The sequence below is a fragment of the Lipophrys pholis genome (assembly GCF_963383615.2).
Source record: "Lipophrys pholis genome assembly, chromosome: 8".
NCBI lineage: Eukaryota > Metazoa > Chordata > Actinopteri > Blenniiformes > Blenniidae > Lipophrys > Lipophrys pholis.
This window is the reverse complement of record NC_137630.1, coordinates 22,673,598-22,698,117: the sequence shown is the minus strand read 5'-3', so window position 1 is coordinate 22,698,117 and position 24,520 is coordinate 22,673,598. Positions and strand designations below refer to the sequence as shown.

At 44.3% G+C, this 24,520-nt stretch overlaps 2 protein-coding genes across 5 annotated transcripts in view; both read right to left on the bottom strand.

Moving 5' to 3' along the window:
* The window catches only part of plxnd1 (plexin D1), an 87,446-nt gene extending 77,447 nt beyond the window's left edge, over positions 1–9,999 (bottom strand). The window contains exons 1-3 of the mRNA XM_080469208.1: positions 8,479–9,999; positions 6,488–6,664; positions 566–697 (exon numbers count right to left, since the gene is read on the bottom strand). Coding sequence (XP_080325334.1) covers positions 566–697; positions 6,488–6,664; positions 8,479–9,690 — 1,521 coding nt within the window. The 5' untranslated portion in view covers positions 9,691–9,999. The remainder of the gene's footprint in view (positions 1–565; positions 698–6,487; positions 6,665–8,478) is intronic.
* A 2,423-nt stretch (positions 10,000–12,422) lies between these two features.
* The window catches only part of tmcc1a (transmembrane and coiled-coil domain family 1a), a gene marked incomplete at its 5' end in the record, with an annotated part of 42,849 nt that continues 30,751 nt past the window's right edge, over positions 12,423–24,520 (bottom strand). For 2 of the 4 annotated variants that reach the window (XM_080469612.1, XM_080469611.1), the window contains 4 exons: positions 13,964–14,395; positions 15,904–16,039; positions 17,434–18,125; positions 18,306–18,563. In XM_080469612.1, coding sequence (XP_080325738.1) covers positions 14,081–14,395; positions 15,904–16,039; positions 17,434–18,125; positions 18,306–18,563 — 1,401 coding nt within the window. In that variant the 3' untranslated portion in view covers positions 13,964–14,080. Of the gene's footprint in view, positions 14,396–15,903; positions 16,040–17,433; positions 18,126–18,305; positions 18,564–19,640; positions 19,824–24,520 lie in introns of those variants that run through there. The other 2 variants (XM_080469614.1, XM_080469613.1) reach the window with 2 other exon arrangements.

The window sequence follows — 24,520 nt, the reverse complement described above, 5'->3', positions numbered from 1 at the left end:
TCACATTGATCCAAATTACTAATCTGTGGTCTCGAGGTACAAAATTAATCAAGTAGAAAATGTCCAGTGCCTGATATGAAGGTCTGGAGGCAGCAAGCACTCTAGTTTGCAGCTGTTTAGGTAGAAGAAGTGTATTTGTTGAAATGCCAAGAAAAATCCAGGAAGGGGAATGGGAAACCCCAACGCCACCTATTCAAGCTATTATACATAATGTATCACAAAACCCAGCGTAAGGCTTCTTTCTATTGGCTGAATCGATAATCTGTTTTAATTTAATTAAAATTGTGTTGGTTGCAGCTGAAAAGCGTGAGGGGTGATGACAGATCACAAAATGCGACACAAATATTTGTCATGGAAATATCTGAAACGAGGCTCACGCATATCGCCGCTGCTTATCAAACTTTGCCTCGACAAGAGGAAGTACGATGATGTATTTTTCAAAAGATAACTAACCACGATGCACATTTGAAATGTACAACAGAATGACATTCTGTTGGCTTAACTGTGACTGCGGTGGCACTGCTGACAAGCTACAAACATCTCACATCTGCAGACGTGTTCTTACATGGTGAGAGGTCATGACATAAAGGAAGTTGCTGTCATTGGGGTCGAAGGTCATAATGTGGTGGACGGCTTCACTGGAAGGCAGCTTCAGAGTCCACTGATTGGCCACAGTCATGTTCGCCAGGAGTGTCAGCTGTGGAGAAGGCAGAAACAGCTTGTAAGTGCTCGGGGGGAGGACGAGTGCAATATTTTGCAGTTTGCTTCACATTGTTATGAAAGATTCCCCTAAAGTAAGCACATTGGCTTCCTGTTAATTGAGCAGCTCGGAGCCCCTTCAGGGTCACTTCCCTTTCTCAGCAACACCTCGACAGAAGCAGCTTTTGTTTTTTTTCCACATCATCAACCTGCCGTGAACAAAGAATTCACACCTGTAGCTTCAACAACATCACTCCTCAGACGCCACAGCTATCGACAGCGACCGTGGCGCGCTCTGTGGATACACGCCATCTCATGTTCGTGGAGGTGCATGCTGTGTTTTATTGTCTGCAGTTCCTGTAGTGAATGCAGTCAGTCCCACAGAATACATGACATATAAAAGTGAACCCGGAGCCAATCATCTCATGTATTGTAGGCTTATTAAGTTTCTTTAGGGGGGCTTGAAGCTTTTTATACTTCCAGGTTGAACCATGTCTGGAGAACCTGGGGTGGGGATGTGTGTGTATATATTCAATTGACTGAGTATTCCAGTGCTACAGGATATAGTTAGAGAGTAGTTTAGCTGGCTGTGGATTTATTACAGGAACTGTAAATGCATAAAAAATGCTTGCATGGATAATGGGGCCGATGAAACCGTCTGGTGATGGTTAAATCCACTCTAATTACTCAGTGGGAGGGTCCATAAAAAAGTGGCAGAACCAGAACTGTGTGTCAAATTGCACTTCTGCTCGTGCACCAGTACGCGGTGTGTTACATACGTTGTGCACCTATTTGTGAAGTTCGTGAATCAGGTGTGAAAAATAAATGTTTTCTCAAATGGAAGCCTGGCGTAGAGCACTTACTATAATTCATGACCTTAGCAGCCACTCAGATGTCTGCTGGCATTGTTTACTGATTTAATTAAAACACAGGCCGTTATGTGTGCCTGGCGACATGTAAATCATATCACTGTTCGCGCAAAAAGCTTGTCCTTAGTTGGTATTGTGAAGTGCTCAGCTCGTGCTGTATATCACAGGCCTCCCAGAGGAGGCTCCAAACTGTTTCATGGCAAGTTCAATCAATGGAAGTGAAAAAAAACAAAAAACTAACTTTAGTTTTCAAAAGGAAATCACATAAAATCCAACTAAATACACAGTTTTATTATAAAAACCAGTTCAAAGATACAAACTCATGGAAAGTTCCTTTTTTTCCTCCAATATCCTGGAGTCATAAATCAATAAGTGACTCAAAGAGGACTTTTCATGAATGAACTCTTTGTTGTTGGAACTTCTGCAGGCTGCAATATTAGAGTATCTTGGTTCAGCTCTCAAATGCCTCTGGAATTGAAGAAGATAACCATAATTCCTCTGGCATTTAGAAATTGAGCAAAACTAAACAAGTAAAGTGAAAAGAGTTGAGGAGCAATTGTTCTCGTGGACTCGGGTTCAGTTCACACAACGAGTGGAAGATGTTTTCAAAAAACCTTTTTCTTTTCAGTGACTCTGAACGCCGTTGTCGTGCGAACAAACAGCAAAAACACGATGAAGACCTGTCATGTACACGATCCAGCTCCCTCATCTTCTGCTGATATTAAGTAGCGGTTTAGCTTGGAGCTGCCTCACTTTGCATGTCTCCTTTTGACCAGAATATATTTAAATGGGGCAATTTTGATGATTAGAACTGTTTAAATGAGTTGTATTGTAAATCAGATCTGGTTTGTTTGTGGTTAATCCTCAGTGAAGTAATGGCCGCTCTTTTGTGGGTTGGTGGTTTACATGTATTTTCTCTCCCTTTTTGAAATGACATGTTTTCAGTTCTCTCCTTTTCGTATCAAACTTTAATTAAATGACACTCTAATTAACGCCTTGGTCATCTTTTCATCGGTTTCACTTTATTTTGCTTTGTTCCACCTTACCTCGTCTCATAAATATTTGGGGTTTTAAACACGAGAAACAAGTTCTATGATTTATTACAAATCGCCCTGCAAATCAAAGATTTATTTCATGATATTATCATTAGTTTTTTTTTTACTTCACATGATCATCTTCATCTGCCTGCCTGCCAACCGGGTTTGCTTGATGTGTAATCGTACCTCTGCACTCACAACCGCCATTGTAAGTATGCAAGGTCAAAGGTATTTGAATTGTGCACTTCTTTTCTTTTCTGTTTTTAGTGTTTGGAGTAAATTTCCAAACAAGAAGTGAATGTGTCTTTGTCTCCTCGCTCCACCACATTTAAAGGCCAATGTGACAGTATCAGCAAGACAAACATACTGTATCCTTTTGTCTGGAAACTTTAGCTTCTGCAAACCCGACTGAGAAACACAAGGGAGCACCAAACACTCTCATTGGTAATTAAAATTCATGAATAACAATGACTGCCAAATTTAGTAAAGTACGAGTTTCTCCATCTTTGATTTTTTATTTTTTTTATCTTTCACCTTCTCAAACACATTTTATAAAGTAATTTTTTTTTTTTTAAGTCCGAGTGCCTAATCGTGTTCCAGTGAGCAGTGATTTATCCACATCCTGGCCTTCCTCCAGTTCAAGATAATAAAGCGAGTGACATGTTCTCACGTACGCACACACACACACACACACACACACACACACACACACACACACACACACACACACACACACACACACACACACACACACACACACACACACACACACACACACACACACACACACGCATACACACTGTGTTAGAAAAAACAAACTGTGCTGAGTGACACTTCCTGTCACACAGACAGTGAAAGCTCTTATTTCTGCGATTTGTCGGTTTCCCCCGTCAAACAGAGACATCCTGCCACCCTGAGGAACTGGCGAACTGACCAGCATCTGGTGACAAGCACGGGCTGTGTCACTCCTCCATCTGCTGAGCAAACAAACGCACCGTCATATGCACAGACAAACACACTCACACACAAATATATATAGACAAAGACATCACCACCCACTGAGATGTGCTGGTTAATGTTCAACCAGAGCAGACAGAAGCTTAGTAAACCATTGGCTTAACCTGCAATGAAAAGCATTAACTCAGCCTCCAAGCAGTGCTGTCGTTTTCATAACACCCCCACACTCCTTGTCATACACACACTTTGAGTTTTGATGACGCGTTAACTCACATTCATTTGTTGCAAACTTACACAAAAAATGACCGTAACCACGACGTTCCAAACAATTCAGATAAAGTTGCATTAATCCCAACTTTGAGCAAACCCTAAGAGAGGATTCAAATTGTGTTCATGTCCCATAAACGAACCTCAAGTTTTGTCTCCATGACCACAGGGCTCCCTCGGGTTAGTATGTACTCCGGTTGACATACACACCAACACTCAATGTGTTTTCATGCTACTCAGGGACATTGTATTGACTCACATTGATTTCCTGAAGACTTACACTGAACTCGGCTGTAGTTAGTGGCATAACTAAACATTACTTAAACTTTCATCTGACACTGAAACAAGTCATCAACTAAAATTTTAAAACTTAATGAATTGCCTTTATTCCCATAATGTGAGCCTTCTATCACATTTTCATCCTGCTGACACACATACACACACCCACACACACACACACACACACACACACACACACACACACACACACACACACACACACACACACACACACACACACACACACACACAGGCACTTCTTCGTCTTAAGTGGTAGTAAGCAGCTGTGCTACGTCCTCACCCCGGCGACAGCAAACACAGTCCCGAGTGTCTCAGTGGGGAGTGAGTAAACAGCAGCCCACACACCTGGACACGTTGCGGTGAGGAGGAGCAGTGAGGAGAGCAGAGGCACTGCGCACCACCCGGTCGGCCAACAAAACACCTGCTGTCCTGGCAGGCCGCTCCAACTCTATTCTCTGTCTATCTTTATGCAGATGAAAGACCTTATTCAACCAAGGAGTGCTCAGCTGCTGTGCACTTACTGTGTGTGTGTGTGTGTGTGTGTGTGTGTGTGTGTGTGTGTGTGTGTGTGTGTGTGTGTGTGTGTGTGTGTGTGTGTGTGTGTGTGTGTGTGTGTGTGTGTGTGTGTGTGTGTGTGTGTGTGTGTGTGTGTGTGTGTGTGTGTGTGTGTGTGTGTGTGTGTGTGTACCTGGGTGTAAAACAGATAGAATAAAGATGAAGGTGGGGCAGGAGAGATGGAACAAGAAGGAAAAAGAGATAAAGTCTGTTTGTTTACAAAATGAATCAAAGGACCTTTTGTATGTGAGGTGGAGAGAAAAGAGGAGCCCAGAGAGGGGGACAGTGAAGCGATGAACTGAGAAGTGGAGGAGTGGACTTGATGGAGGAGTAAAATTGGACAAGAGTGAGTGAGATAAAGGCGGACACTGCGAGTGGCAGAAAATGGAAGTCAGCTGTAATGGGGAGGGAGAGACTTCATTAAAAAATGCATGTAATTACAAATTACTTCACTGAGGGTACTCTCAAAGACAGTAAAAGAGGCCTAACTTAATCTGAACCACTGCTCCCCTGCGTTTAGTCTGAGCCAAACTCACAGTCAGAATCACATTACACACACTAACAGCACCATTAACCTCTGCAACAGCTCTATCCTCAGGGCACACACACACGCAGACACTGCCACACACACACACAGATACATAGACAAACAATGAGAGCCACATAAAAACTAAAAGGCACCAAGTATGTTGTTGCCCAAGGTCACATAAAATCTACAGTCTGCGTATAAAAGGGACACACACGCACGCATGCACGCACGCACGCACGCACACACACACGACTCATAATCACAGGGTATGTATTCATGCGAGTAAATACATGAATTGACTAAACCATTCACACTGGCCTAGAGACAAAGTCAAACACCTGAAAACGCAGTCAAACCTGCAATCAAGCAAACAGACACAAACAAGATCACACACAAACACACCGTCCCAACCAAAGTGATGCATCCCGAATAAAACATCCAAAAAGCAATTACACTGCGCTCAGCTGGGGCAGAAGCAGCGCCTTCATCTAGGGAGGAAAACAAGTTCCTCCTTCTGCAGCGCCCGGACGAAACACCCTGCAGCCGAACGGCTTAATGTTATAAAAAGGTGCCAGGCTGATGCAAAACAAAAAGGTGGCAAAGCTTTCAGAGTCAGCTCATGTTGTTTCCACAGACAGCTGAGAAGCAGCTTGCTGCTCCTGGAGGCAAAGCGGCCGCTCGGCGAGCGCAGTCAGGGGTGACTAGGAATGTGGCTGAGGGAGAATTAAGGAATGCTTTTAATTAGACAGGAAAGGTTTTCACAGGCTGGACCTTCTGCAGATGTTTAACGTTGAGGTCGCAGACCTGCTCGCGGCAGGACTGAGTCATATGTCGTCAACCACCCTCGTTAAACGTCTTTCTGGTGATCTCCCAGACAATAGCCAGGTCTGAGGAACATTAGAGCACATGATTAGGGCTACTTAAGGTTCAGGATGGGTCATGGATGAATGAAGCAAGAGGGGGTGGTTAGAGTGGTGACAATGAGAGGACCTCGGAGATGAAAGCAGACATTCCTGCTCGCTCTGTTACAGCTTTTTGCATTTCCTCACACACCTAAATTCAGTTTATAGAAAGCCACATCAGAGCTGCCCGACATAACTGTTGCTGTTATAGTTTTTCCGGGCTCCGGGGCACAATCACATTAAAAATTATTAACTCCATTCATTAGTGAACTTTTTTTTTTTCTTTTTTCTTTTTGGAGCGCTGCAACTGTGTAATGGCCCAAGGTTGTGCTCGTTCATTCCGTAAAAGCACAGATTGTGCAGGCGTCTCACCTTACGAAGTCGTCCATTACTGGTCCCCAGAAAGACCACAGAGTGGTTGTGGATGTTGTCTACAGAGACTGAAGTGAGGCCTGGGTATTCAAACAGCGGGATGGCCCTCAGGGACCTCCGCAAAGCCAGAGGGTGCTGCAGGTGGGCTGCGCCGCAGTCCAGCTGTTCGGGCTGCAACTGGAATCACAGACAAAACAAGAGGGAGAGATCAGTCCTCATCAGCCTTCATGTGGACGTGCTTGGTATAGATTAGAAGAAGAGAGCCCAGCACGGACTGCGTGATGAAAGCGTTGTGGAAAATAAGCACCGATAGTAGCTATCACTTTGGCGCCGCTCATTCTTCTGAATCACTTTTTAGACATCTCAGTGAATACTTGAAAAGGGCTTACAAGGGTCTTCAACACTCATAAGACTTTGCTTTTGTCAAATCCTCTGTAGGCGATGATAAAACATTAGTGCCACGCTTGGATGAGCACCAGGATCTATTGGGAATTCTCTGAATATTTCAGAGCACACAGAGTCAAAAAGAGAGGGAGAGAGAGAAGAATTAAGCACAGTGGATATTTGTAGAGTCGTTTCCCACGGGCCCCTCTGCTCACGGCCTCATCTCTCTTATCATAAATTGTGTCTGGCTTTCCCTCAGTGCTGGCCTTCAAACTGTCGACTACAAAAAAGATCACATTTCAACAGCCACAACAACATAAACGTGAAACTAAAGAAAGTTATACTGTGAGTGGTAACTGGGTTGTATCGCAGCGAGCGAGAGAGAGAAAAAAAATCAACATTAAATCACTTTGATCTGAGCAGTTTTCTTTCTCAGGAGGGACTTTGGGCCATTTTAGGTGGTATTGAGAGAAGTGGTGGCAGGGGGAGTGGCCCCCGGGGCCGCAGCCAATGGAGCCAAAGCAGCGAGGAGGACAACAGTGACCTGATGGCACAATGGTCACAGGACAACCTCTGTTAACCTCGACTCTGTCAGTCAGACCCACTGAATGGAAAACACACAAGTCTACCGTGTTTCTATGAAAAGGTGCCAAGACTTATTTTCCTTTATTATCAGACACCATTTATATCCAGAGAAAACACTGGGAGCAAATATAGCGTGCAATACTTAGATTTCCCTTAAGGGTAAATATTTAGTTTGGTATGTGAGTGGAAAGCATGCAGCTGAAAACACCAAGATACAATCTGACCATGTGTTTATAACAAAGCGACTATTTATCCACTAACATTGTGCTAAATTTGTGGTTCGGTTACAGTTAGCAGCAGTCTTTCACTTAAGGAAGAAAAGTCGGGTCTGGAGTGCAGAAGGAAAAAGAAATAGCAAACTATTGACCCTTTCCCATCTTCACATTTGATAAGACTGGGACGTGAGAAGAGCCTCGCTCTTCCCATAACCCTCAGCGTGGCTCTGGAGGGTCTTTCCAACTATCATGACCTCCACTTCTGACATGGGAGATCCTCTCTCTCCAAGTCATGAGCCTCAGGGCTAAAGAAGATAACTGTTTAGAGGCATAAATGGGAACCGTCAGAGAGAAAGAGCAGACGTGAGTGAGTTAATCTCATTGCAGCCTGAACAAAACGTAGTGGCCTAGAGGTTTCATAAATCAAAGGCAGGTTTATTGGTTGATTATTTTGGCAAATAATTTTATTCTGGTTCACGAAGAAAGGCTTCAATTTTTTTTATCATCTCCAAGCATTATGGAGAAGAGATCAATTTTGAATGCAGCAATGTTTACAAACAATTGCAGAGATAAGAAATCACAACATAAATGAAGCAATAAAATCATGAAGCTGAAATTGTGTTGATGAGGGTGATTATAATGCCTGCTTGTTTTTCTTGCTGTCAGTATTGTCATTTATTCCGCCACATTAATATTTGTTTATTGCAAGCCATAAGATTTTTTTTTTTTTTCAGAGGTGATCAAATAGATATTTCAGCATGAAAGTAAACAAAGTAAAAGTTGTCTAATGTGTTTGTGAGCTCTTACCACCAGGTTGCCCTTCTGGATGCAGGCTGCCCCGGAGCCCTGGATGACGCTGTCCAGCACCTGGACGTCGCTGCTGGGGGAGTTAGAGCAGTTCCTCCGGCCCTGGCGGATCTCCTCCTCGATGTCTCCGAACTTAAAGGCGCACAGGGCGGACTTTCTGTCCGCTTTGGTAAACACTCCGAACAGGTAAGGCTCCGAGCTGCGCCCGTCACCTGCCTGGATCTCCGCGGGGTAAACGGACAGCAGCCGGTTGTAAATGTTCCCGTTTAATCCACACTGCAGGGGCATCTGGATGTAGGACTCTGTGAGCTTCCTGCTCTCCGGCCCGCTGGATTTTCGGGGGTTGTCGGTGTCCAGACAGATCCTGGCCAGGATGCTGTTGGGCTGACTCTCCTTGTGGCCCATTTTTGCGTCATTGTTAAAGGCAATATAGGAATAAGTCTTCTGGATGAAGGTATGGACGAAGTTCAGTTTGTTTTTGGTTTTAACCTCTTGTTTGATCTTGAATACATTATCCTCTGACGGGTTAATGTCATAGGTGAAAAGTCTGGATAAATCCTTAATGTTCAGGGAGCGGATGGCGATCTCAGGGGTGTTTTCAAAACGCAGGTCCTCCTTGCTGTGGTTCTTGGGGAAAAACTGGGTTCCAGCCCCGGTGTACGTGGCCCCGACAAGCAGCCGGGTGTTTCCCCCGTGACTCTTGAAGATGAGCCCCACTGTGGACGCGTTCGGGTGATTGGCAGCAATATTGAGCATGCTGGGGAAAACAGTCTTCTCTCCCTGAGGGGGAAACTCCACCGCTATCTCAGAAATATTTCCCATCTTTCTGAGCTCACAGAAGCCCTGATACACAGATCCACACAGCACCACGACCCCTTGCTCCGGGTCCAGCTTGAGGAGCTTGTTGTGGTTGTCGGTGAGGGATTTGGGATGCTCGCACGGAGCCTGGGGCAGCTGTGGCGCATGGCACAACAGGTTGTCCTCCACCGGCCCGGTCCTCTTCTCCACCTCCAGGGTCAAGGTCCCGTTCAGCTGGTACACTGAGTTAACGGTAGCCAGGTAGACCTTCCTGGAGACCGGGTCCACCACAAAGTTATTGGTCTGGTTTGGAGACGCGAAAGCCTGTTGGATGTGCAGCGCGCTGGCGCTCCGGCGCGTCTCCAAAGCCAGGACGCCGAGAAGGAGAACAGCAATCTCTATCGAAGGAGGCATTTTTCCTTCTGGCCGGCTTCCGCGTGTTCTGTGCCGAGGGGTGCATTGAGCAAAGACAAAATTGTGTGTTTGTTCCTACTGCGACAATCCGAGAGGAAAGGCTGTTTCCTGCTCAACGCCTCAACCCAGAATGACGCGATAAGCGAGTCGTGCTTCCTTTTCAGGCTGCCTCCTCTGTCCCTCTCTGCCCACTGTGCAGCTCAGCAGCTCTTTCTCCCGAGGCACATTCTGCCACAATACCAGGGGGAGATTTTTGTGATTTAAGAAAAAAAAGAAAAATAGAAAAACAATTGCTAGTTGGGGACAAATAATGTGATTCATCGGTGCGTAATTTCTGGACGTTATGTTTTCTTAAAAGTAATCTAAGTTGTTTTTATGTATGTTGTTTTTTTTAAATCTAGGTTGATTCATAAGTAAATTATTAACACATTATTGCAATGTAAGTCAAATCTGCTTAATGGGAGCGTGGGGCGTCAACTCATTAACCCTGAGAAATGGCACCGTATTCCAATAATGACACATCACATTAAAGCGCCATTCATCAATAATCTGATTGATGATAAATCAAATCCTAATTTGTCTCTCCTGATATCAGTAGAACCACAGCAACAATAAAATGTGTATATTTAGGCTGTGGAGTAAACCCTTTGTGCCGCACTAAGTTTTAATGAGCATTCACTGCTCCTCTTAAGATGAGACACTTGATGAGTCTCCACCCACTGAGCCGTTCCGCTCGTCGTGGGGTTAATGGCGGGTCACAGTCCTACCTCCTGCGCTCCTGATTCCCTCGGCTCTCAGATTAGTTCTGCAGATCCGGAGGGTTCCGTTTTGGGCACATACGGTACGGTAAGCACCGTGAAAGTGCAACCAGATGGGCACATCAGCACACCTTTCCGGTGTTTGACATCCACATCCATCCAACGTGTTTTTTATTTTGCACATTTTCCCCCTCATAAATATTCAAGTACAACACATGCGCACCCCACTCAAAAATGCACGAATATGGTGAGCATTTTTGTCCCTGGGTGGAGTGTGTGCATATGCTCACATCTCTGAATAGAAGTTAATGATTTCTAGTAGAGAAACGACAACGGATGTGTCAGACACTGCATAAATCAGTTTGCAGGCGAAGTGTTATCTCTGAATTCATGCAATAATTAAAGTTGATGCTAAATCGCGTGGAATCGCTTGTGCCTATTTACTGTGGACTCCTCTGGGGACAAACGCAGCCTCTGCTCCCCAGTCACCACTTGCAGCTTTCAGTATAGGGCAGATAAAGTGCGCCCCGTGTTTACCTTGGCGCACAGCCATGTGCATCAAATCTGCTAGTGTGGAAAAGGAGGAAAGCGCGCTGATAAAGTGCAACATAATGACCTAAAACCCGCGGCAGCGCACAATAGCTCTGCCACCAGCAGTGTCGACCTCGGCAGGTAGCGAGGTTTATCCATCCATCCTTCCATCCATCCATCCAGGAGGTCTCTCAGGGAGCCGGTCAGACCTGTCAGTGTCACGTGTCGCCGGTGAGGCGTGACAGCGGCGATTTGGAGCCGCTCCATCTAACACGACTTGCTACAGAATTGGACCGCGCGCGTGAGAGGCAATAAAGTGAAATAAGACTTGATCTCTGCTGTGTTTATAATGAAAATATTATCCCTGGTAGCCCACCCAAACTTTTGGCAGTCCGGGGGCTTTCCACCCAACCTGTTTCCTTCCTGATAAGGAGCGACACCCCCTGTGTGGTTGGACCCCCTCCTCCTTTTCAAGAGCAGACCATTCACACACACAAACACACGCCGCACACGAACTCTCAAGGCGAAAAGAGCCAACGAAGTGGAAGATTGCCATCTAGTGGTTTTAATACGGACCTGCAAGTGGTCCGAGAAGAAGACGCGCGACCTGAGAACGCGCATCAGTTCATGCGCAAACAAGGAGAATGGGCAGAAACACAGGCATGGATCTCCCCAACAGAGGTACACGCGCTTACATGAAAATGCAAACCGTATACACAAGTCAGTCATTCAACTGGTGGTCACATCCTGCAGCCCTCGAGCCAATTTCTTTCACAGGTATCTGGACTGTGGCAGTGAATTTAATCCCATTTGAATCAAGTATCAACTTAATTTACTCAAAATAGCTATTCATTTCAAGATAATAAATCAAGCGCATGTATGTTGATCAAAATTGGACTGTATAGACCAAGCTTGCCCATCTTTGCGTCACATAACCCAACTAACACTCAGAAGAACTCTGAGAACCTTCAAGACCCCCTCCCATCAAAAACAAAAATCTAAATCTGTCTCACTGTTACAAACGTATTGAGACAAGCAATCATCATAACAAATTAAAAAAATCACAATCATTTGTGACCCAGTTCTTCCAACAGCAGCACACAGACGAAACATCATTTTAAGAACAACGTGGGGTTCAGGGGTTAGTCAGGAATGCACTTTATTTATTTCACACATTAAAAAAGGGACATCAGAAGGCACTGGAGTGGTTTAGCACACAACTCCGACATCATGAGTGTTACTGCGAGGACAAGCTCAGTTCGGAGCACAGACTTGCTGTCAACTTGTCAGCTGTACCCGCGATGGCGAAAGGTCAACACGTCCACAAATCTACTTGGTGCCATCTTAATTGCATGTTTAACTTGAAAGGAGTCAAGTTTACTCACATTTTGACCAGAAATGAAGCTCCTTTGTGTGTGGTGTTTTTTTAATTTATTTTTTATTCCTTTGACAACGATGACAGCCATCCTGACCTGAGTCCGCTCTTCTTCACCCACGGAGTGGGTCTGTCTGAAGAGTGACCAGAATCAGCCTGAACCAGAAGCTATCGAGCAGTGTACTAAAGTGCAGCTGTACAGTTCAAATGTTTGCGCAATCTGTTAGGAAATCAGCTTCTCAGCATGACATGGACGATTTAACGTGCTGGGTCATCTTACAGTGTCCTTGACTAGATGAGAGAGACTTTTTAAGAGAGACCAGATGCTGAATGGAGGAATTGTACTCAGTGAAGCAAAAGTGCAGAAACACACAACCGGGGATGTGGAGTTAAGATTGTGAATAGCCTTTTCTTTTTTTCCTGGCAAGATTTACATCACTCAAAAAAAAAAAAAAAAAAGACATTCCTGACATGCCAGCAAGACATTCATGACCTCATTAAAAAGAAGTGTAAGACCTGCTGAGGAGCGTCCACCTTGTCTTCTCCACTTGGGTTAACTGAAGTTTGGCACTGAGGGACTACACCGCAAGCTGGAGTGCTTGTGGGGAGAAAAAAATAAGGGGGGGGGGGGGGGGGGGGGCAGCCACTGGTATACTAGACATTTGTATTTCCCATACAGGCAGTGTGCATTTGACTGGCATGGCAGTGGAGATGACTTGAACTGTAGATATGAAGCAGCAGCATTCCTGATCCAGCTGATAGAGCTGGATGAGCACCAGTGGTCTCTCGTTCCTAACCCGATCACATCCAATATGGTGTGGGGAGAGACAACTATCCAGGCTTTTGACGTTGCTTGCAAACGGGTTCTGATGTGGTTTCATTGTAGACAACATGCAGTACACGTGCTGCAAACATGACGGAGGCAGAGACAACAGCCAGACGCCTTCTGTGTCCATGTGTGAGGTTTTATGGAGAGTCCGCCGTAGAGTTCACCTTTGAGTTCATATTTTCACGTCTTCACTATTTCTTTGTTTTCACTTATCAATCAAAACCATGTGACCTTTGTTATTTTAAAATAGTACGGAAGCACAGTCTCCTTTCATCATGACACTCGAAGGTCACGGCGTGTCCTTCAAAATATTCAGTCCAAGCTAATTTCATCACAGCAAGGAAAAGAACAACTCCCAGGAAGGTTTTCAGCCATGGTTCAAATCTACCAATCACAGCAAGGAGAAATCTCTCTTCCTAAAGGCAATCAACCACATTCTCACATATGCCTTTCGAGGCGACGCGCCAGTCCAGTTTCCTGACTAAACTCCCCTTCATGTAGAAGTTGAGGAGCGTGATGCTACATCTTACTGAATAAAATAACATTGAAAATAAAAATAATATTATTAGAAATAACATAACTGATTAAGGTCTAAAGATAAAAACAGTACAGTGCTGTATTCTGTGAAGGATAGCAGCACAAGAGTTCATTTAAAAAAAAAAAAAAAATGTAAACAGTCTTGTCCTTCCCATGTGTGAGTGTTCTCAACTTAATCCGGCTTCATCCTCGTTCTCTGGATTTCAGACCGTGTCCGAGTGAACTCAGCCGAATTCTCAGCGTGCGACCGCACGGCCGTCATGACGGCCGTCACGTTTTTCAAACCCGCTGCATGACTGCAGCCACAGTCTCTTCGTCACCCGGCGTCACCGAAACAAACACGTGCTGGCTCCAAGCTGGTCATCCCGGGGGCTGCAGGGCGCGGTGCGTGTAACCCGAGAGGGCGTCCCAGTTCCTCCACAAAAAGGCCAGCAGGAGGATGAGGAGCAGCGTGGACAGCGAGCGGGAGCGCGTCTTCATCAGGGGGACCACGCAGTTGGCCACGGTCGAGACAAAGACCAGAAGGACAGCCATAAGGGCCAGCAGCACATTGATAAGCTTTCCCAGGAGGGTCCGAGCCGTAGCATTTTCCAACCCCTCCAACTGGACCACCTGCTGTTGCTGCTGCTGGAGCTCCATCTTAGAAATCCTGGTCTGACATGCCTCCAGCGCCTCCTGCAAAGCCCACCCAGAGGGAACACGTCAGAGACGTCATCATGATCAAACACAGAAATATAGATATCAAAGCTGGACCCACAAAACACCATGTACTGTCATCTTTATTGTAATGAACTAAATTAACCGAAATCAGTGAAAGTAATAAATTAAATCTCCTTTAATATTCATTACTAAGACAATATTAAACATACAATATAATTCTTTAAATAAAAGTGTTACAATTGAACACATTCTTGTTACTAGTGGGTTTTTGGCTACATGTTCATAGGAAGCTTGTTTTTGTGGAGGCAGTCACCTACAGCTTTCATTAAAAAACAACAGCTGGTAGTTTGATAATTCAATGTCAGTTTCACTGTTTCTCTCTCAGTGCTTGATGAACTGAATGACTGTTACTGATGTCTCACAATAGTCTGATTTCAGAGTCATTAAGATCATGATAATCATCTTTACTTAGTTGTACTCATAACAACTTGATAGTATTTGAAAAGAAACATCTCCTTTGAACACACTGAAATTTGAAGCCAAGATGTCTACATTTGAAGTGAGTTACTAAATGTGGTTTTTATAGACCTCTACCACCCCCTACAGTCAGGGAGAAGAACAGCAGTGAGGGGCAACTGAAGCTGCACATGCACACGTGAACAGACACTGAGAGCAGGACAGAGGTAATGTGAGACATTCACAAGGAAACGCTAATGTTTTGGAGAAACAAAGACAAGCTGTCCTCCGACTGGGTCTTCCTGTGTACACAGTCAACACACACAAGGCGATAACACCTCCGACAGTCAGAGTGTGTGCGGCCACCTCAGGCTTTCACTTTATCTTCAGACTGGCAACATGACGTCTAGTCTGACTAAACTGCATTAGCTCACTGCTGCTTAAGACAAAGAGACAGGGACGTCCTCGCCAGCACACTGACAGGATCTTAACACGGAGCTGCTGGAGGACTTACAGAATAGCGTCACATAAAATGGACATATGCAAACAGACTGGACATCATAAACAATATATACACATAAAAATGATTGAAACTCTGTGAAGTCATCTACCACTTCTATTATTACGGCAGCACTTGGTTATTTATACTTTGATAAAAAGGTTGTGGCGCGTGATTGGCTGATGAGAAAAGAAACCATAAGCAACTATAAAAACATGAATTTGGAAAACTACAAAACAGACTTGACCAAAATAGGAATTTCCATTTTGAGATACCCCTGAGCTTCAATAAGGAACTGAAGTATTTAAGAGCACTGAGGTCATTTTATTTATTGTGTGGTAAAAGGACATTAAAGTTGAGTTGGCAACTGAAACGCTTGATATCCTACAGGACTCATATTCTTCGCTTCTGGTTGTTCATTTTGCTATTTTGGCTTAGTTTATTCACAACATCCTTGCTGTCTGTTAACACATTTGTATCCATATAAAGTGTGACTCTGACGTTATTGTTTGTATTTGTTGCGGTTCATTTGTTGGCGCGCATGTGAACGTCAGGCTGTCGGACCAACCTGGATGTCTCTGGCTCTCTCATAGGATTGGTAAGCAATCTTCTCCTCCATGCTGGCCAGCTCCTGTTTGAGGTTGAGGATCTCATTCTGATGCAGTTCAGTCAGGTCGTTCAGCTGTTCCTCCAGACGCTCACACCTGAACACACACACACACACGCACGCACACACACACACACACACACACACGCCCAAGTCAAGAAAACACACACGAGAGTCTGAGGCATAATTAGCTTAGACAAAGAAACACGGGGAGGAATTAGTGAAAACAGACCCTAAAGGCATCTGACCACATGGCACCCGACTGAACTAATGACTCCTCCTGACAAGATTAGGAAATCCTTACTCATCTGCTGATCCAACCGACCAATCAGAGAGCGTCAGCACTGTTAGACCGGCCAATGGCAAGGAGAGGGACCTATACTGATGTTTTTTTGGAATGCTTATACATGTGGATGGACAAAACAAGATAAAAATAGACTCTAATATCCTTTATACATTTTGTTTTCTGTATAAATCAAAACAGAAAAAAATGTCACGTCACAACTTTATTAATTTATATACTTTTAAAGTACTCTTCTGGAAATGGCAAGTGTGTATTCGGAGCATTATTTTGTTCTTTTAAGGAAATGAAGAAAGAAGGTAGAGGTTTGTTCTCTCAGACTTAAGCTTCAGTTTTAATTGATTATTTCTTCAGAACATTGTTAAATTGTTACACGCGACCATTCTGTCAATTGGACACACATTTAACGTTCAGCTATCAAAAATAAAAATAGCAAAAATTCTTCTGAGTAACTTTTCATCTACATTATGAGTGAACGATTCAACTCCCCATATGAAGGCTATAAACGGCTCTTCAGTGGCCCCTCCTGCCCGCCGGGTATTATTTTGGTCTTTGAGGACAAACACTGGCTGTTCTGTACTTGGTCATTTTAGGAAGAAACAGCCTCATGTTTTATTTTTCATACTCGACTTGCTCACTCGCTACATTTCTGCCTAATCTTCATGCCCTTTTTGTCTGAACATTTGGAGTAACCACACGTGTTTTCAGTCTGGCTGCGGCGCTGGGAAAAGCTCTGAAATAACGTTGGTGATCTTTGGACTAATGGGACACCCGTGAACTGTACAGGTGTGTCTGGAGCCTACGGTTTAAATGTCAGCTGCTGCCTTGCAACAACAACATGCTCAGTGTTTTGAATGCGGCAGCAACAAGGGATGGGCCTGTCAGTAAATATCTGCAAGTGGAAAAGATGATTTCAGAATGAGAATAAAAGAAGCTGTTTATGCAAGATGTTCACATTAAATGTAAATGAACTGCAGGTCGAGGTTTTGCTTTTATCTTCTGTCTGATGAAATAGCTGCTCGATTACATGCAAGACTGGTATGGCGGTGACATGAGCGTGTTCAGGAGTATCTCATCAAATAAAGCATGTCTTCCAGTCTTCAAGCTTAAGATTTCAGGAGACAACTTGTGATTACCGAAAACAGTTTAAGAACGTACAATACACATAGAACGCTTCTGTTTGTCTTTACCTAAACCGTTCTTCCTGCAGTGCTTGCATAACAACAGTGTAGTCTCTCTGATAGTGGGTCTTCACGCTGTCCAGGCTCTCCTCGAGCCTCGCCTGGCCGTCCCGCAGCTCCTGCATCTCCTGCAGCAGCATGTCCAGGCTGGAGCTCTGGCTCCTCTCCAGTGTGTTGCCTTTAGAACTGGGTGGACCCCCTGGGGCCCCGGTGGTGCTGTTGGCCCCTGCTGAACCTGATGTAGCACTGGAGCAGTCATCCTCGCTCCCATACTTCGGACTGGACTGGAGGTGATGTCCAGCGCTGGCCAGAGAACGTCCACCTGCGCCTGTCACAGCTTCTTCCACCGACGGGTCGTCCAGAGAGTCTTTTAGGGAGGGGATGTTGTCAGCGCTGCCGAATTTGTTGCGAAGGAGTGAGGCGATCTCCCGGGGCTTGGAAACGACTACGCCTGCGGCTGAGTGGGTCGCATGCGAGAAGCTGGAGAGTCCACCCTTGACGCTGTCGACCACACCTTCACTGAAGCCCGTGACTTTGGCTCCGACATCCTTCAGGCCCTGCTGCATGTCCCGGAGAACATCTTTGGGCTGCCGGGGGATGCCGTTGTGTTCCACCTCCCGAAGCTTCCGATGGTAGTGCTCCAGTTTCCTTTGTAACTGCTGGATGGTCTGCGCCGACTTCTGGTTCTTTTTCTCAAAAACCTGCCATTCACAGAGCAAAGTTTTAGCACCTTTGCACACTTTGAGACGATTACTCGAGTCACATAAATATAAAGCAGTCATTCGGCTCCCTGTAAACTTAAATGTTGATGCATAAAAGCCAATTTGGCGCCTGGATTTACCAAAATGCCCTCAGCTTATTAATAGTTTAACATACTATACCTGTTTAATGCGTGTGCTTTGCTGTTTGTCGGCATTGTTGGCCAGCTTGAGGTACTCTGCGACATTGTCATCCCTGGCAGTCTGTTCAATCTTTATCTGTTCCGTGAGCTTGAGGATCTTTTGTTGCAGCTGGGCAATGGCCTGCTTGGTGCGCTGGGGGTCTGGCAGGCTGTCCTCACCCCCTGGGAATGAACTGTCCGCCCCACATGAAACAGCCAGGGGTGTCTGACCGAGCCCGCTCACCTCCAGCCGGTCAATCTAAGACAAAGAGAGGGAAACCGTCGAGTGGGTGAAAATCTGTAACATGACAAAAATGGTGTATCCAACAGCAAAATTAAAAAAGAGAGGAAGTGTGGGCAGCTTATTATTTGCTCACTTTGCTGACATGTTAAAAAAAAAAGAAAAAAAAGAGGCTTCTGCATTTCTGCATCCGGTGGCCTGAAAAGTGGGCAAATTAAGCCCGTTGAAAAAGCAACTCGCGGTCACTTTCTCAGAAGAGGAAGTAGATTCAAGCTTTTCTAGAGAAAAATGGGGAAAAACACTTATGATGGTCACCACATCCACACAAAACTGAAGGTGTGAATTAAGCTTGTCTCTCTTCAGTGATCAGAGTCAGGCAACACTATAGTCTATCAGCCTGATCTGTATTTTATTTTTTCTTGTTTGAGCAGTGACGGCATAGAACCTGAATCAGAGTATATCAGATTTTGGTTTATAACAACTTCACATTGGAGGAATTTGTGTGTTATTTGCTGTCTCAGATACTGGATGTATAGGTCACAAATCAATTCTGCAAAATCACACACACCATCTAAACCGATATTTTCCCCTGCATTTAAAAAGGAATAACCTATAAGACCTTCAATCACAGCCAGAGGACGTGATACATTTCACCTGAGATAATAGGGTATGAACACACGACACACCGACACGTTTTAGGGGGAAATAGATGAAAAGATCGTAAAAAACTCAGCCGCTGAACCACAAGAGCTCAGGATCCAAGTCAAAGAAACGACAAAGGAGAAATCCAGGGCGAGAGTTGAGGCACAATGACTCTATTAAGTTATCATTCTCCACTCAGATCATTATTACTGACACACCATAATAGGCAAAAAAAAAAAAAGAAGTGCAGCAGCGAGTCTCACCTGCAATCCGAGCGGGATGACTAATTGATGACAAACGCTACAGTCAACTCCACAAACCGCGACACATCCGGCAGAAACTAAAACTTCTGACAAAAATGGACTTTGTATGTCCTCTGTGAAGCACAGAAAACACTAACTTAATTTTCGTCCACTTTAGCGATCAAACTGTGCGCAGAAAAGCGGAGCTCACCTTTCCATTGGTCAAACGGAGAAACTGTTCCCAGTGCATTTTCCCCACAGTGAAGCCGAGCTGCGTGTTTTCATCTGAACTGAAGCTGCTTCTAACGTTTAACAGCTCGGTTCTGCTACGTTCAAAGTTTCTAGTGAGACTCCGCCGTGGCTCTGAGTCGCTCCGCTTGTTGTAAAAGTTGAAGCGCACCTGAGAGCCCGGTGTCCGAGGCGGCCAGCGCGCGAAGCCCCGCCCCCTCCAGCCCTCGGACGGCCGGGTGAGATGACATCATACCGTCAGACGCACGCGCAAGTCAATCATCCGCAGTGAGAGCACAAATACATCGTAGAGACTCTTTGGTTTCCCTCAATGAAACCAGGTAATAAAAATAAAAAAAAACACCCTACAACCGTTAATCACAGATATTACGAGGTTGTAACAATAAAACCCATCAATAATAAGATGATTTCAAAAATTGTGGAGGTCAGTATCAAAGAAATAATATTCCTTTATCCAATTTCACAATGCAATATTTCAACTTCTACTCAGAAAGATTTCCAGCAACATAAGCAGATCCCTTCCTCATCTCCTCACACATTTCACATGGTGCTATTGTGACAAATGAACTGCAATATTGTTCCTTCTCAAACGTGAAAGCAGGTGGGCAAAAGCATGAAAGCAGTATAAACAAGAGGATAAACACAGCGACTGCCTCAGTTCATCATGGGTTTAGTAAAGGATCTGAAAAGCTAATCGACTACTGGTTTTTATTATGTACTCCAATGTTGTCAGGGAAATCCAACATTTAATTATCAAACACAAATGAGCATGCAAGCAAGCATTTAACTGAAAAAGCAAGAAAAAAATGTAAAACCCTACATTATTTATACTTTACAAATCGTGTTGTATGTATGCTACTGTATGTAATCACACAGATAGGTAACACCTTTTTGGGATCAGACAGTTAATGTGTGAAGTGAATTCCAGTAGTCGAGTTGTCAAAAAGGCCACGGGGCAGACCGAGTCTGGACCACAATGTGAGAATGTATCCCAATCAGCCTGTCCGCCTTCCTGCCAGCCAGCAGAGACATAATGGAGGGCCAGAAAAACCAGTCAGACATCACTTAACGCCACACACCACACACGTACAAAACATTCCTCTTGGTACTTTCCAAAACTGCCAGAAACCATGATTCATCCTAACGTTCCGGCTAAATTGGCTTGAAGTCAAAAGGTTTGACATTTTGAGTCCTGCGCAGTAACGTTGACAAGTGATGCCCCAGTTGTACTCAGCAAATGTTGCTACAGTAAGTCTAATCATTACTGAAGCTTCTTGACGGGCAAATGAATCAGACATCCAGAATAGCCTGCTGAGCGAGCCTGGCAAGACCAGAGAGGTGTTTAGAGCAGCACCTGGTCAGTTCGCAGCTATATAAACAAAGTGCTATAATTAGCTTTGTCACTAAAAACCTATGTCCCACTCTTCATTCACGTAAGTGATTCATCAACCAAATGGGCACGCTGCAGTTACTCTCGTTTCACAGATTACTCAATTATCTGTATAATCAAATCCATGCCTTCTTAGTAAAGATAAAAAAAAAAAAAAGGGGCAAAGGACAACTCTGCTGAGCAGGGCTGTCCCAGCATGTAGCGGAGATAGAGGTTTAAAACAGATAAGAAGGCCGAGTAACCTGTACACATCGACATCAAACCAACACCTTCTGGGGTGAGCGATAATATTCAAGTCAGCTGAGTTTTTCCAATTACACAAGCAAAGGAACAACATACACCTGCTTTCCAATCATTAGCCATGACTCTTACAGCTCATACATTCTCCAAACCCAGTCACTTTTCTATTCTCATCTATTTTTTACTGGCTCATGATACTGTCATGCTGCCGCTCATAGCAAAGCGCTGCTTCATTCCGAGCTTTTTGAGGCACATGAAGAGCTGCAGTTACGGGACAAACCGGAGTTGTCTGTACGATCAGTGTCATCTCCAAATGGCTGAGTTTGTCTGTGACTAATCATGCACGTAATTAAAGATTGTGAGCTGAAAGATTAGGCTAATTTCCCAGGGTTAACATCGCCAAATACGATGATGTGCTGAGCCGCTGAAGCAAGAAACGACAGGCAACTGTTTTACTGGAGTCTGTGTAGCTTATGGGGGTAACTGTGAGCTTGTTTGTAATTGGGGGTGTCGCCTGATCCCACTCTGATTAGACCTCATCAGTATGACAGAAAAAACAAAGGGTCTGTGTGGACCTGTCCCCTGCCTTACAGCTACTCTCATACACCCACACTAACGGGAAAAACTTCTCTCACTGCTGCATGCCTTCAGACTGGGAACACCGGCTGGTTTGTATAAGAGCTTCTGATCCTCGCAAAGCTGGTTAGAGCCATGACAGGGCAACTCTGACTTACCTTGGATTGGCCAAAGGCCTGGGAAAAGCCCAGCTAAACCTAAACACTCAAACCTACAAAATGCATTTCACACAAAAAGGTATTTAGAGAGCATTACAGAGCTAACATTGTTAGATATGCATCACACATAATTAAATACATGCAGCGGGAACATCTTGTGCTGGCCCATCTCTCTAACGACCACAGAGGACACAGAAATGCCCCAAATTCCTGACTGTTCGATGTAGGTCACGGAGTGAAAAAATGTCCTCATGCTGTCATCAGATTTTCTTCTTCTTTTTTTTTTAGGATTAAATGATTCCACTTCTCATTTCTCTCTACTATGAAACTTGCCTAGCTTTCTTCTCCTTAAAGTCCCTTAAGTTTTGTTCAGATTTTGTGAGGTCACTTCCTTGATTTAGAACACAGATAATGTGAAGATGCCCTAATATGTCAAATGGCAGAAAAAGACACAGTCGGAGCATCTTGTCAGACTCGTGTTATCAACACTCTCACCAGGTCAGTGCGGGTGGAATTTGAACCCCGCCTCCAACCCTGACTGTAGCTTGTTTAAAGATATATAAATTTCACACATGTTTGAGAACAAAACAAAATTATCAGAAAACCTTTGTTATGTGTCACATTTAACGCTTATATAATGGTCTTGAAGACATTATTTAGCATAAACATGTCAGATAAAAGCCACACCACTGCAACATGCCGTGATTGTTTTGGATATAAACATTGCGGTCTGCAACATTGAAGCCGTCTTACTCTTTTTTTTGTGTTCTCTGCTGTCAAGGTCAAGTTTCAGCAATTTGTACACCTGAGTGCAGACTCACAGTACCTTGTTGGTTGTTGGACCAAGCATTCCTGCTCAAAGGCTGTGAACTCCCTCTGATGTCAGCTCTTGTGTTTCTTGTCAAGTGGCCGGTTCCCATGCCGAGATGAAATAGTGATACTGCGCAGACACTGTAACTTCAGGTTTCCCTGTGAGAAAGCTGCTCTGCTCCACACCTCACCAATTATAGCCTACTCTGAGGTATTGAGAATGTGCTGAACCGATATAGAACAGGATATCAGGGAGTTTTAGCAGTTGTGGGCTGGGTTACCTGGCTCTGGTTTCTCTTATCTGAAGAGTTCAATATCCATGAGGAACGGCCATTTGGATACACAATTCAGATGTTTGGGAGGATGATTATAGCGGCACCGTCCATCTTCAAATCATTCAATAATCCATTTACACAGGCTGTATCTCTCTGACTTGATAACTTGGGAGTTCCTGAGTGACTGAACTTCACACTTGTGATTAGTTTATCTGATCTTTAAACCCACCATCTGGGAGTCAGAAAGCAAACAGAGTCGACATGGCAAGAGCATGACAGTACTGAGACGTCCAGGGGATTCCACAAAAACTTATTTTAAAGTGTCCATGTGTGCTGCACACTGTGAAACTCTGGTAGTCAAGCATGCTTGTCAATGCCATCCATAAAGCGTGGATCCTATCATGTATTTACAATTACTTGGTCATTTAACATCATTTTGCAAGTAACACATCAATGCCATATCTAACATCATATAACATCAGATCTGTTTGCACTCATCCTTTTTATCATGGTTTCATACCCTGTCCCATTGTGTTAAATTACACAATCGTGATAAATTTACACAAATGAAAAGATGTTTTTGTTGTTGTTTGTTTTTCTTATTTCTTTTAAGGGGATCCAGTGTCACAACAATGAACCCCATTCACCAGCAATGAAGAATTACATAACTCCATGTGAAGCCGGACAAGGGGCATTTTACTCAACACATGCACACATGAATTATCTTAGAACAGAAAGTTGCACTCATAATCACGCGCACACACATGCCAATTCTTTCCCCCAGGATTTTAGAGGGCGTGAGAAAAGGCTTTTCTACTCATATGTAAAAGAGGGAAACATACATCAGCAACTGAGAGTGCACAGGAGGGCAAAGAACAACAACAACACTCGTAATGTAAGTCGTGTAATTTCCAGACTATAAGCCAAACCCTGTGGCTTAAACAATGATGACTGATTTATGGATTTTTAGGCGTTAATGACCTTCATAACGCCAATATATAGGTGATGCGTTCAGGTGCATCATGTAACTCTGGAATTCATTTTTTTAAATTCGGTGGGTGCGATTTATTTTCAGCTGCACTCAATAGTCCAGAAATCATGATCTTGAGTTTCAACACAGCGTTTTAAACAGGACATCAATATGAACATACAGTAGAAACGTGACTTACTGCAGTGGCGGCCGCTTCCCCCAGAAACGTCAAGAATAAATCAACTTCAGAAACATGAACAAGTGAAACATTCGCAAACAAAAACAACATCCAGGTAGACACTCACAGTGGTCGGGGTGGGAATTGGAGAGGTGTCAGGAGTAACCAGGTTGACGATGACCTCCATGGAAGAGAGACGCATGCGTGGCGCTTGGAATTTAGTTTTCTTTTCTATTTGGGTGTCT